Source organism: Monodelphis domestica, chromosome 2 (genome assembly GCF_027887165.1).
Source record: "Monodelphis domestica isolate mMonDom1 chromosome 2, mMonDom1.pri, whole genome shotgun sequence".
Lineage (NCBI taxonomy): Eukaryota > Metazoa > Chordata > Mammalia > Didelphimorphia > Didelphidae > Monodelphis > Monodelphis domestica.
In genome coordinates, this window is record NC_077228.1 from 374834274 (window position 1) to 374847520 (window position 13247).

General features: G+C 35.4%; 1 protein-coding gene across 1 annotated transcript in view; it reads left to right on the forward strand.

Annotated features, from left to right (window-relative positions):
- FIG4 (FIG4 phosphoinositide 5-phosphatase) overlaps window positions 1-13247 on the forward strand; it is a 150049-nt gene that overhangs the window by 27364 nt on the left and 109438 nt on the right. Inside the window, exon 2 of the mRNA XM_007484429.3 lies at window positions 12881-12979. Within this exon, the coding sequence (XP_007484491.2) occupies window positions 12881-12979 (99 nt within the window). The remainder of the gene's footprint in view (window positions 1-12880; window positions 12980-13247) is intronic.

Sequence of the window (13247 nt, forward strand, 5' to 3'; positions counted from 1 at the left end):
ACCTTAACTCAGCCCAGTCACTAGTAAAAGAGAACGTGGGAGGAGTTACAGCTCACTTAAATACCATCATGTAAAATGTGAGGACCCAAATGTGAGGAAAAGGGAAAGGAATCCTAAGTAATACAGAAAGGAACTTTGGGTAATGTTGTTTTAGGGGTTCAAGAATTTCTAACTATACATTCCCTGCTGTGATCCTACTGGGGAGACCAGTCTCCCCAAAAAGATCATGGAAACATAACTAATTTATAAATTGCAATAATTTGTGGATAAAAGGAAAAAAGAATTAAACTAGTGATTACTAGGGTGACAAAAAGCCCATTTGGGAGCAGTCCCCTTTGGCATAAGAGTATACATTCAAAACAAAGGCATTTCAAGGCCCCCCCCCCCATAGTTCAATCCACATCCCCAAAATTCACTTTGGATCTTCTGGTGCATCATGTGGTCTCTGCAGGCATCTTCATGGTTCCTTCTGGATCCTGGGAGGTAGAGGAGTTTCTTGTCCTAAAATTGTTCAAATTTAAATCAAAGTTCAAACAATAACATAGATCTTCCCCCGAGGTGAATAATAATACATTCCCCCTTGAGGATACAGGGATACACATAGGAATCACACAGGGATACATGGCTGAGTTATGAGGTATATGAATCAATTTGCAAAAGAAAATTCAAAATATAAAAAAAAATCCAAACAAAAAATAATTTGTGGACAAAATATAAAATATCAAAGTCATATGTCTAAAAAATCTAATTAAAGGAAAAAAACAAACCTATAATAGGTCCTTGAATCAGGGCCCAATTAAAATGACTTAAGCAATTATGTACTTACCCAATCAATAGCCAGTACTACAGAAAGTTTGCCACACTATGAAAGACAGAAAAGGGATTACATTTTTGTGTGATAGGGAAGTGTCATTCTTTGGTCTGATTTTACCTTCACTCTGTAAACCTTAAAATTTCTTAGACTTATAAATGTTGGAAATTTCACCATTGGGAAATTTCATACTTAGAAAATTTCCTACTGATAGTCTATTGGAATGTGAACCCCATTGGCATGGGAGGGTCATTCTCCTCCCTACTTAAGATTTCTTTAGGACGGAAACCTTTTGCTAAACAATGGAAAGGGCTTTGACCTATGCTTAAACATAGAACAGGAAGTTCTTTGAGTCATGATTGATTTTAGAATTGATACAATCTCCACCCTACTCAGTCCTAACAGGATTTAGGAAGGGCTGCAGCATAGATCAAAATTTAATTATTTGAGAATATGACCTTCAACAGACATGTGCAAAGCCACAGACCTCTGGGCGGTCCTGGGTTAAGCTAGAGCCACCGTTAGCACAGGGAAGACATGGACAGTGATTGGTAGATGTGAGAACTGAGGGGAGGGAACTTGGATGGTTTCCTTAAAGATAGCGAGGGTCTGAGGACTGGGGTGTGGTTGGAGAGGTTTTGCTCTGAGAGGTTGTGCTCTGAGAGGCTTGCTCTGAAGGAAGCTGGAGGTGGAGGCCCCTGAGACTGTTTCCCCATTTTGGTCACGTGAGTGATAGGAACTGATCTCTTTCCTTTGCCTCAGCTAATCTAAGGGCTTGGGCCTTTTGGCCCAGCCTAAACAGAGGGGGTATTTAAGCCCTATTCCCTTCTCTCTCTCTCTCTCTCTCTCTCTCTCTCTCTCTCTCTCTCTCTCTCTCTCTCTCTCTCTCTCTCTCATACTTTTCTTCCTCCTGTTTGTAATTAAACTCCATAAAAGGTTGACTGCTGACTTGAGTTTTCATTAAGGAATTACATAGCTGAATTCCTTGGCGACCTTAAATTAATATATATCAGTCTTTTAAAGTGATTTCCTTGTCACAACTCTCAGGGATAGGGGGAACCAGGATGATAGCCAAACTTTAGTACTTGTCTAGGAATATTTCACAAGGAGTGTGGTATAAGGCATCTTGCATCTTAACATATGTCAAGAGCTGCAACCTCGAGCCTCACACTAGGTTCAAATCCTTTTGTATTGGCTTAGATGTTAATCAATCCTACCTGGATTGGTTTGGCCCCCTTTTTTTTTTATCTTGTACTCCTTGGCACTATATAATGGCTCTTTTGTTATTCCATTCTTCTGGAACCAGACAGAATCATTAAGCAAAGTCCCATAATTTTTAAACACTCAATGGCATTATTTTTATAGTTTAAAACTTTTTGGGCATGCATTGAAATTAGAGCAAATGTACTTTAAACTTATATTACAGCAAAAATCAAAAAAGTTAAAGAAAAATCTTCTCAATATTATTGACATGTGTTTCAAATACAAAAAGGGGAGAAAAAATTAAAACTCAAATACCATATTGCACATGCAAGGAAAAACAATAACAAGTTTTAAAAATCAAAATTATATATCTTACAGTCAGTGACACACTGTCAGCCAAGGAGAGGTAAAATATAAAGATTTCTCACCCAAAAACGAGATCCATTTTCTTTTTCACTTGGACATGAACCACTGTATGAGTGCAAATGATTTTCAGACTAAAACAGTAATACAGTAGATAATGCACATTCAAAGAAGTACCAAAGTCCCCCAAATTCACAATAGCCCAGTTAATGATAATAGCAAACAAACCCACTCTCATATTTTTACATAAGTTGCTGTGTGACATTTTTAAAAACCTATAAATTGATGGATATTTGTCACAATTTTTACAGATGTAGCAAATCTTTCAACTTGGCAGAGATATTTTTAAACAAAGTAAAACTTATTTGGGTCTAGAACATTGCCAAAAAATTGTTTGTTCTGGTGGAAATAAATTAAATTGAAGAGTTAAGTTATTATGCATGCACAGAAGCTCTTTTTGACTTCCTGCTTTATAAAAACTCTTGGTAAGAACATCTATTTGGTTCTCTACCTTTAATTCAACACTCTTTATAATATAAATAAAATATCATCCTTTCAGAAACCACTAGTTGTCTAAAAATATTTCTGAAGACCTCTTAGAATTACCATTTAAATTCTTAGCTTATTAAATTCTCCAAAGGTTGTATATAATTGTAACCAGTTTTGTTGAAATCCATCCATCATCATCTATGTGACAATTAAGAAAGGCAACATGTGATCTTCAATGGATCTAGTGTCAAGGATTTGGGCAAGATGTTCATGGGCTTATATAATGACATTTTGTTCTTTGGTAAAGGTACAAATTAAAGATCAATATAGGTAAACCGTAGTAGCTTAAATTGATTCATTATTTTAGAAAGATATTGATTAGATTAATACCATAAACTTGAAAAAAATTTAAACCTTAAAGCAATCAGTAATATTGACAAGGTACAGGCAGGCAGTGCAGTCAAAATCCTTTTCTCCAATTTGAATAAACTTGTTCTCTATTATAGGAGAATAAACTCAAAATAGTTAGCAAGCAATAAACTTCCAGATCTCTTTTAAAGTTTACTTCCCCTCCCCCAGTATTTATCATCCATTCTCATTTCTTTGTAAGAGCACTGAATTTTCTTATAGAAGAATAGGGCAGAATCTCTACTCTGGATGTTGAAAGCAGTTAAGATTTTTAGAACTTTGTCAAAATATTTCAGGTTGGTTTGTAGTTTAAGCAGCCTAGCTTGTGACATATTCTTGAGGAGAAGGAAGTAAAATGGGAAATCTCCAATGAAAATAAAAACTCCCAGGAAGACAAAACTGCAATTTTTAGCTTTACCAATTCAAACTGTTGTTTCAGAGTTTCAAGCATGCTTTGCAATAGCATTTTTTTCTGAGAGACACTGAATAGAAAAACAACTACCATAGGCTCCAAACCCACATGGGGGGGGGGACATATCAAAAGGATTGGGGAGGTCTCATCCTTCTGGAGTGGGGGGGAACATAGCTTGGAATAGCAGGCGGGTTTGGTTGTGGAATGTTGGAGGGCTTGAGACTTGACTCAGAGATAGTAGTGGGAGGCAGCAGCGGAACAGCTCTAGACTTCCCAGCACACTTCAGCAGTAGGGAGACCAGGAGCAGGCAGCAGTGGAGTAGGACTAAAGGCACAAACCACAGTAGCTTGCAAACAGCGGCAGTAGCAGGCAGAGCAGGAGCTCAGGCTGACCCGCCATCAGGATGGGCAGAGACTGGGCAACCTTAATATCTTTACTGCAAGGCTATCTGCTCAAAATTTTTTAGAATTCATATCCTGAAGTAGTAAGCCATAATGTGGGTTTTAAAATTAATATTCAATTACTAAGTATTGTATTTAAAAAAAGTTTTATTAATAATAACTAAAGCAAAAGGAAGTACCTAAACTCAGCCCGGTCACGAGTAAAAGAGAATGTGGGAGGAGTTACAGCCCACTTAAATTCCATCACGCAAAATGCCAGAACTCGGGAAAAGGGAAAGGAATTCTAGGTAATACAGAAAGTAACTGAGTAATGTAGTTTTAGGGGTTCAAGAATTTCTAACTATACAGGGAAATGGCAGCCATGTGCCCACAGAGAATACTCTGTGTGCCATTTTTAGCATTGGTGCCATAAGTTCCCCATCACTGTCTTAACATTTCATTTTAATCACTTCTAGTTGATATGTAGAAGCTCATTATTGCAGCTAAGTGAATTTTGAAAATATTCTTTTTCTTAATTGAAACATTTTATTTAATTGATTTAGAATATTTTTCCATGGTTACATGATTCATGTTCTTTCCCTCCCACCCTCCTCCCATAGCCAATGATCAGTTCCACTGAGTTTTACCTGTGTCATTAATCAAGACCTATTTCCATATTATTAATATTTGCACTAGAGTGATCATTTAGAGTCTGCATCCCAAATCATATCCCCATTGACCCATGTGATCAAGCAGTTGTTTTTCTTCTGTGTTTCTGCTCCCACAGTTCTTTCTCTGGATGTGGATAGTGTTCTTTCTAGTAGGTCCCTCAGAATTGTCCTGGATTATTGCATTACTGCTAGTAGAGAAGTCCCTTATGTTCGATTGTGCCTCTGTGAATAATGTTCTCCTGATTCTGCTCATTTCATTCTGCATCAATTCCTGAAGGTTGTTCCAGTTCATATGGAATTCCTTCAATTCATTATTTCTTTTAGCACAATAGTATTCCATCACCAGCAGATACCACAGTTTGTTCATCCATTCCCCAATTGAAGGGCACCCCCTCGTTTTCCAATTTTTTTTGCCACCACAAAGAGTGTGGCTATAAATATTTTTGTACAAGTCTTTTCCCCTATGATCTCTTTGGGGTATAAACCCAGCAGTGGTCTGGCGGCTGGATCAAAGGACAAACAGTCTTTTATCGCCCTTTGTGCATAGTTCCAAATTGCCATCCAGAATGGTCGGATCAATTCACAACTCCACCAGTAATGCATCAATGTCCCAATTTTGCCACATCCCCTCCAACATTTATTACTTTCCTTTGCTGTCATGTTAGCTAATCTGCTAAGTGTGAGGTGATACCTTGGAGTTATTTTGATTTGAATTTCTCTAATTCTAAGAGATTTAGAACATTTTTTCATGTGTTTATTGATAGTTTTGATTTCTTTATTTGAAAATTGCCTATTCATGTCCCTTTCCCATTTATCAATTGGAGAATGGCTTGCTTTTTTGTAGAATTGATTTAGCTCCTTATAAATCTGAGTAATTAGACCTTTGTCAGAGGTAGTTAAGTGAATTTTGAAATATGGAAATTGCTTTTTGCACTTCTGTTGAAGTCTGAAAAATGCTACTAGAACTGAAGTTTGTGCTCAGAATATAGATCTGCTGCAAAATTGGTCTGGGAATGGAAATTCTCTCTCTCTCTCTCTGTCTCTATCTATTTGTCTCTTTGTTTTTAGTTTTTAGTACCTAGGAAGTGTATAAAGCCGCTTGACATTACTTATGACTCAAACAACATTAGTTGTCATTGAATTGACTTTATCCCAGTACAAGTTTCGCATATCATTTTTTTTTTGCCTTGTAATGTTAGGTTGAATTCACTCAGAAACATTGCCAAGTCTACAGCAAAAGCAAATTTTCAAGATCATTCAGTGTTTGATAATAGTGGTTGAGGATGGTTCTCATTCAGAAAAAAATGTCAATCAGCCCCAAGTTTAAAAAATTTATAATAAAATTTTTTTCCCTCTTGTTTTGACATGATAAATATAAACTGGTAATGAAGAGTAAAGTGTTCCAGTGCAGTGATACATATGGCACTCAAATGCTCTTTAGTTATAACTGCATTACCGAGATTTGTAGTGTGCTCTAAGTAGCAATAGGAAGCTATGAGAGCTCCCACATATCTCTATCACAACAGTTCAGCTCTCCTGGTCTAGTATGAAAGCAGCCATAGACAATATGTAACTAAATGAGCATAGCTTTGTTTTAACAAAACTTTAAAAGTGTAAAAACTAGTCTTAGTTTGTGGGCTGTACAAAAATAAGCGGTGAGTTAGATTTGGCCCACTAACCATGGTATCCCTGTTCTAGATCCTGGGAATGAATTTGATGATATCTTTCATTCTGTTCTTGTGGCAATAGAATAGTGATGTGCTAAATTAATGGTGTCAAATGAATAGAAATAGGCCATGAAACCAGACATAAGGATCTTTGTGGGTTGCATATAGTCTCCAAAAGCCATATATTAATGCTATTTATGTTTTATTATATTTTTATTTTGTTAAATATTTTCAAAGTACAATATAATCTAATTCAGGCCTCACTCAGAAGCATTGTGAGTGGCAAGTTTGACACCTCTGCATTAAATTAAATTCAATGAAGTAGATTCAGAAAATGTTGAATGTCCAAACCCTCAGAAACATTAGTGGTTTGATATTGGCTTGGGAAAGAGGTCTCCATTGGAGTGCTATGGGGATCTGTGTTTGGCCCTGTCCTGTTTAACATTTTTAGGAGTGATTTGGGTAAAGGAATACATGGTATGCCCATCAAATTTCAGATTACCCAAAATTAATATACTATATTATAATCAGAATCTTAAAAGTCTAAAATATTATAAATCAAAATAAAGATAAATGTAATGCTATACATTTGGGATTAAAAATTAACTCTACAAATGAAGATGGGAGAGGCATAGCTAGACAGTTGTTCATCTGAAAATGCTCTCAGTAGACTGCATGTGAGTCAAAAGTGTGATATCAAATCTAATAAATTAATGTGGGACTAGACTACATTAAAAAAGCCAGTGACTAGAATGATTGTGTCTTGTTGGTCAGACCACATTTGGACTATTGAGTTAAGTCTTAGGAGGACACTGATAACCTGGAGAGTATCCAGGGAAAGTTGAGGATAGTAAAGTACCATATGAAGGCCACATGACACACCTAAAATCAGGAAGACCTGGGTTTGACTCTGCCTCAGACACTCCCTAGGTGTGGTATATGAGGCAAGTCAGTTAACCTCTCTCAATCTGTTTCTTCATCTGTAAAATGATCTACTTTTCTAGATTATTACAAAGTGTGGTGGGTGAGCTCTGAAATAATGGAGGAAATAAACAGTCGAGTTTCTGAACATATTGAAGAAAAGTATGCCAATTGTATAACAAATTGGAATCAGGCCTCCTCAGCTTGGCACTGGACCCCAAATATAGGAGGTGACATTTTTCCACATTAAAAGAAAAAATTAATAGGATATAAACTAGAAGACAAGACTAGGTAATCTGATTTTTAACTGGAGGAAAGATTAGGGGCTGTCTAAATTGGGACGGAGAGAGTGAACAGGTATAATTTCTTGAAATCAGAGAAAGAGGTGTCCCTTTCCTTCCACCAGCTGTCTGTATTTAATTCAAGGAACGAGGAAACAGTCACTGATTGACCAGTACAAGACCAGTTTTCAGATAAGACATATGGGTTGCTTGAGATCCATAATTGTGAGAAAACTCTTTGCATCAGTCTTTGGATCAGGTGGAGTTTCTGGTCAGTATAACCTAGGTCCTTAGTTAAGGGTCTCCAAGCAATAGTTAGAGGTGATCCAGCTTCCCAGCCATAGGTTCAAATAATGCAATAAAGTTTGCTCATAATTTCTATAACTGAACAGAGTTTTCTCACAAGATAGCAATTAGACTACGATCCATAAGCAAACAGAAAGGGAACTGAACTAGATTTAGAATTGAGTCACAAGATGGAGTCAGTTCACTTAATCGCCACAGAAATTCAAGTAAGATGTATGTAAAGTGCTTTGCAAAACCACAAAGTAGTAATTATATTATTTTATTATATTATTTATATTATATTATATATTAATCATATATGTAATTATAAATGTTAGTTATTGCTATTATTAATGTCAATAAGTTCATACCATATGAAGACTGTTTGAAATAACTTGGAATATTTAGTCTGAAGAAGAGAATTTTTAGAGGAGACATCTTACTTTAAGTGTTCAAAGGGTTAGCATGTGGAAGGGAACTCATTCTAGGGCTGCTTGACTCTAGGGTGCAGAACTGAGCAACAAGTAGAAGTTTCAGAGAAGAAAATAGAGTTTGAATGTAAGGAAACCATTACTAATAGTTTGAGATGTCCATGGGTAGTAGAGTCTTCTCCTGGGGAGGTAGGGGATCCCCTTCTTTGGAGGCTTCCTAGCAAAAGGCTGGATGATCAGTAGAGGGGAATCTTGTTCAGGTAGAGGTAGTAGGTAGCACCTGAGGTCATTTCTGAGATCCTAGAGTTCTTAAGAAATGCAATTTATTAAAGATTACAGGGAATACTAACTGACTATATTGTAACTCTCAATAAACTGTTAGGGTCAGGGATAAGACAAATGATCATTTCTTTGTGCATATGAAGAACTAACCTTCCTCAACAAAACATGGGTGATGATGGATTAGTGGGCTATGAATACCAAGGCTGCCAAGTCTTTTATTGTCTACCAAGAGAAGTTTCATGGTGTAGTGAAGAGATAACATATTCTTGGTGTGAAAAGATCTGGCTTTAGCAATAACTTTGTAACCTTAGGTAAACCTCTAATTGTTCTGTGCCTCAGGTTCTTCATATATAAATGTAGAGTATTTTTTACCTGTTTGCCGCATAGGCATATGGAGTCTGTGTGAGTGAGAGGGGATATTTGTGAAGAGGGTAAAGGAAATAGGAAATAGGAAAACTGAGTTAACACTGTGATTAAATGATGCTTTTTGATATTTCTTTGTCCTTCAAGTTTCTGTGTAGAGGATAACATATGAGAAACTCTTTAAAATTTACTTATTTTAATTTTTAGTAATATATATTATATATGTAATATAATCTATGATATGGAATGCTGTACCGATATATACACTTTTGCTCAGAAGTTTTTACAAACTTAAGGGCTTGTTAAGGAAAGGAAAGGATTAGATTTAAATTCCTGTTAACTTTGCCTCTGATTTCTATGTGGTTTTGAATGAGTGAGATGCTCAAATGATTTCACCTCATTTCTGCTTCTGAATTTTGTAGTGTAAATAACAGAACAAAAAAAGGTTAGAGGTGGCTTAGAAATATACCTTTAATCAAGGCAGCTCTCTTAATTTTATTGTGGTTTCCTGATTATTATATAGAATGTGTTTGTCCTTAGCTTGAGCTTATGATTAAAAACTGCACAATAATCAAGTATATAGGATTTTTGTAAAGTCTGCTATTATATTAGTCATTTCATAGAAGAATAATAACTGTGTAAATTTGACTCACATTTACATTATTAAATGACTCCAACCCTCTTTTCTCTTCAGCCCACTTAACTCTTCATTTTTGGAGAAGATTGAACATACCCATGATTTTCTCATATTTTTCTGTTAGCTTGAATATCTTTAAAGGGCTACTCTTCTGTTGTACAGAGGACAGTACAAAAGAAAAGAATTAGCAAAATGAAAACCACTTGTATCAAGGCTTCTCCATTTTAAATTTCCTCTAGCATTGGAAAAATGTTAATCATTGTTACTTGTTCATCCTTTTATCATAGAGTGAGAGGAATAAAAGGATTTGACCCCCTTTTTGTCTTTATTTTCACTTAAGCCTAAAATTAAGGGACATTTAAAAATGCATGTCTTTTCATGATTTGTTGGGGTGAAAGTCTTTGCAAGTTACAGAATATTCTTCCAGTAATTTCATAAATTGTGTTAAGATATGAGATCAAGATCAATGCCTTAGATACCACCCAGCTGCCCCAATCCTTATCCTTCTTAATCTTTTTTTTCCTTTCTTTTTTGAAGTTGACATCACTGACTCCACATCTTTTCTGAGTACACTGACCTCTGGTATTCCACTGTGGGTATAGTTCATGACACTGTCTTGAACCTTTTTTTCTTTCTTTGCATTCTTTCTTGGTGATCTCTTTAATTTCTTTAAGTTCAGTGAGCATCTCTAAAACAGATGACCTCTTAGTTTATATCTATCTATTTTAGGTTCTTTTACTTCATCAACAACTGCCTCCTGGGTGTTTCTTATGGGATGTCCCATGGGCACTTCAAATTCAATATATCCAAAACAAAACAAATAACCTTCTCCAGTCCCCTTGCATTCTTTTATACCTCTGAACTTCCCCATTTTCTGTTGAGAGTACCATCATCCTTTTGGTCAGCCAGGTTCATAACTGTAGAATCATCCTAGATTTCTCACTAACCCTCATACCACATATCTCATCAGTTGCCAAATCTCATTGATTCTATCTTCACAATGTCTCTTCCACCTGTTCCTGTTTCTCAACTCAAACAGCCACCGCCCTAGTTATGACCCTTATTGCTTGTCACCTGGATTATTACAATTATCTCCTTTTTGTAGTTTTTAAAAAAAAAACTGTATACCCAATTCATTTATTTCTTCTCTCTCTTTTCTTACTATAAACATTTAGAGATGGAAATTTTCCCCTAAGGACTGCTTTGGCTATATTCCACAAATTTTGGCTTGTTGTCTCATTGTTATTGATTTTAATGAAATGGTCATTTCTGTGATTTGTTCTTTGACTCACTTATTCTTTAGAATTATGTTAATTAGTTTCAAATCAGTTTTTTAATCTGTGCTTCAAAGGCCCTTTATTGAATGTAATTTTTATTGTATTAAGGTCCAAAAAGAATACATTTAATATTCCTACTTTTCTGTGTTTGTGGGATTTTTATGTACTAATATCTGGTCAGTTTTTGTGAAGGTGCCAAGTATATGAAAAAAATGTATACACTTTTCTATACCTATTCATTTTTCTCCAGAAGTTTGTTGATTAAATATTCTATTCAACCTCTTGACTTCTTCCTTATTTATTTAATGGTTTTATTTAAGTCTAAGACAAGGTAAATTGAGTTTCCCCCTAGTATAGTTGTATCTTCAGGACCTGGCACTGTAGATACTTTAGAAAAACTTGTTGCTTGATTTATTGAGTTTCATAATTTTCTCTTAAAACCTTCTTTATATTCCTTTATTACTACTTTAAAATGAAATCCTGAGGTCTTTGAGGTACAGATGTTTTCCAGATTTATTTCTGCTCAGCTATAGTTATCAAGCATCAGTATAGTAGCACAGTAGGTTTTATTCCAGTATTGGTAGGGTAGTTAGCTAACTCCCAGACTTCTTGAAGGAATTATTAAAAAATGGGACCTTTAAATAAATATCAAGTGAAGAAGATTATTCAAGACTGTTTTGAGAAACTCCTTCAGTTTCTAGTGGTTAATCCAAACATGCTCTTCTATTTCAGATACTGGGAGGCACAAAAGAATTGAAGTACATTTTGCTTTTAGTCTTGCTAGGAGATTAGAAATTTCTTCTGAGCTCTAACTAGCTTCTATCTGTCTTTGTGTGATATAGTGGAAAAAGCACTGAATTTAACAGTGTGATATTATCATATACTTAGTAGTTAATAGCTGAGATGGGATCAGGAACCCATCTTTCCTTACTAATGTTATAGGGATATTTAGGAAAGGGGAAAGGGTCTATATACTGTAAAAATTAAATTAGTATCTCTAATAAAAGTATTATTTTTAGAAGTTTATTAAAGATTATTAGAAATCAAAGATACAAATCAATAAGCCACGTTTCTAGGGCTGATAAGCCCATTTAGTTTTCACTTACTACATCCTGAGAGACGCATGTGCTTAGAAGCAGAAGCAGAGAGAGCCAAGTAGGAGGTACAGTCAGTTTAAATGTAAATTTTGTTCTCGGCCCAGGTAGGGATCTCAGTTGAGATTATAAGGCATTCTGAGAAGTGCCAAGGACTTCTGGGGACTGAAGTCTGGGGTTCAAATCTCACATTTTTACAATACAAAGGGAGAAAATCACATTTAAATAAATGAGTTTATTAACAGAGAAAGGAATGATGGGGAAGGAATAAAGGAAAGGTTTGCATCTGACTATTTGCCCCAAGATATTCAACCCACTATAATTAATTTCTAAGCTTAATCCTTTTCCAAACTAAATTAAACTAAAGATTACTAAGGATTACTAAAGATGAATCCTAACAGGGAGCCCAGATTCTCACTTAGAGTCCTTTGGTGGGCCAGGTAGCAGGAATCCAAGTTATGATGCCCTTAGCTGATTCAGGCAAGGTAGAGATTCTCTTCCTCAGTCAATCTGTCCACCAGGATGACTGGAGACTTCCTCTCAACCTCTTCTAGTTGATCCTCACAGGCAGGCTGCTTGATAGATGGTTTGTCCAGGGGAGTCTTCACCTCCAGCTCCAGACTGACTGTTGGAAACCTCTTCCTTCAGCAGCTTAGAACTTTTACCCAGCCAGCTCTTGGAGAATTCTAGGCTGTCATTCAAACTCTTGCTACACTAACTGTTTTGGTTTACTTTATATGACTTCCAATTTTTAAATAGAATCAGTGTTCAGTAAATCATGTTGGTGGATTTATTTTAAAAATTGAATACATATTTATAATTTTAAAGATATGTATATAAAAGAACTTATAATAAAAACCTGCCTAACAAATGATGTTTTTTGAAATGTTGACATTTTTAACAGAGATATTTCCTTGTTGGGAGTAATCATGCAGAAACCAAGTACCGAGTCTTGAAAATTGATCGTACTGAACCAAAAGATTTGGTTATCATTGATGATAAGGTATGTTCTTTGTTCATTTGAAAATGTGAGATTTAACTTTGGAATGACTATTATGGTATTTATACTAAGTTATTATGATGTCTACCATATAAATATAGAAATGAAATATGTTACTTATACTCAAGTGCTTTTTGTCTTGGGACAGAAATATAGAGAGTATAGAGATGCCAGATTTTGACCCCTTTCCACTTTAGACATATGTACTAATTCATTAGCAAATTGTGTAAATATATTATATAAGATTTTTGAAATTAAAAGAAATTAAATC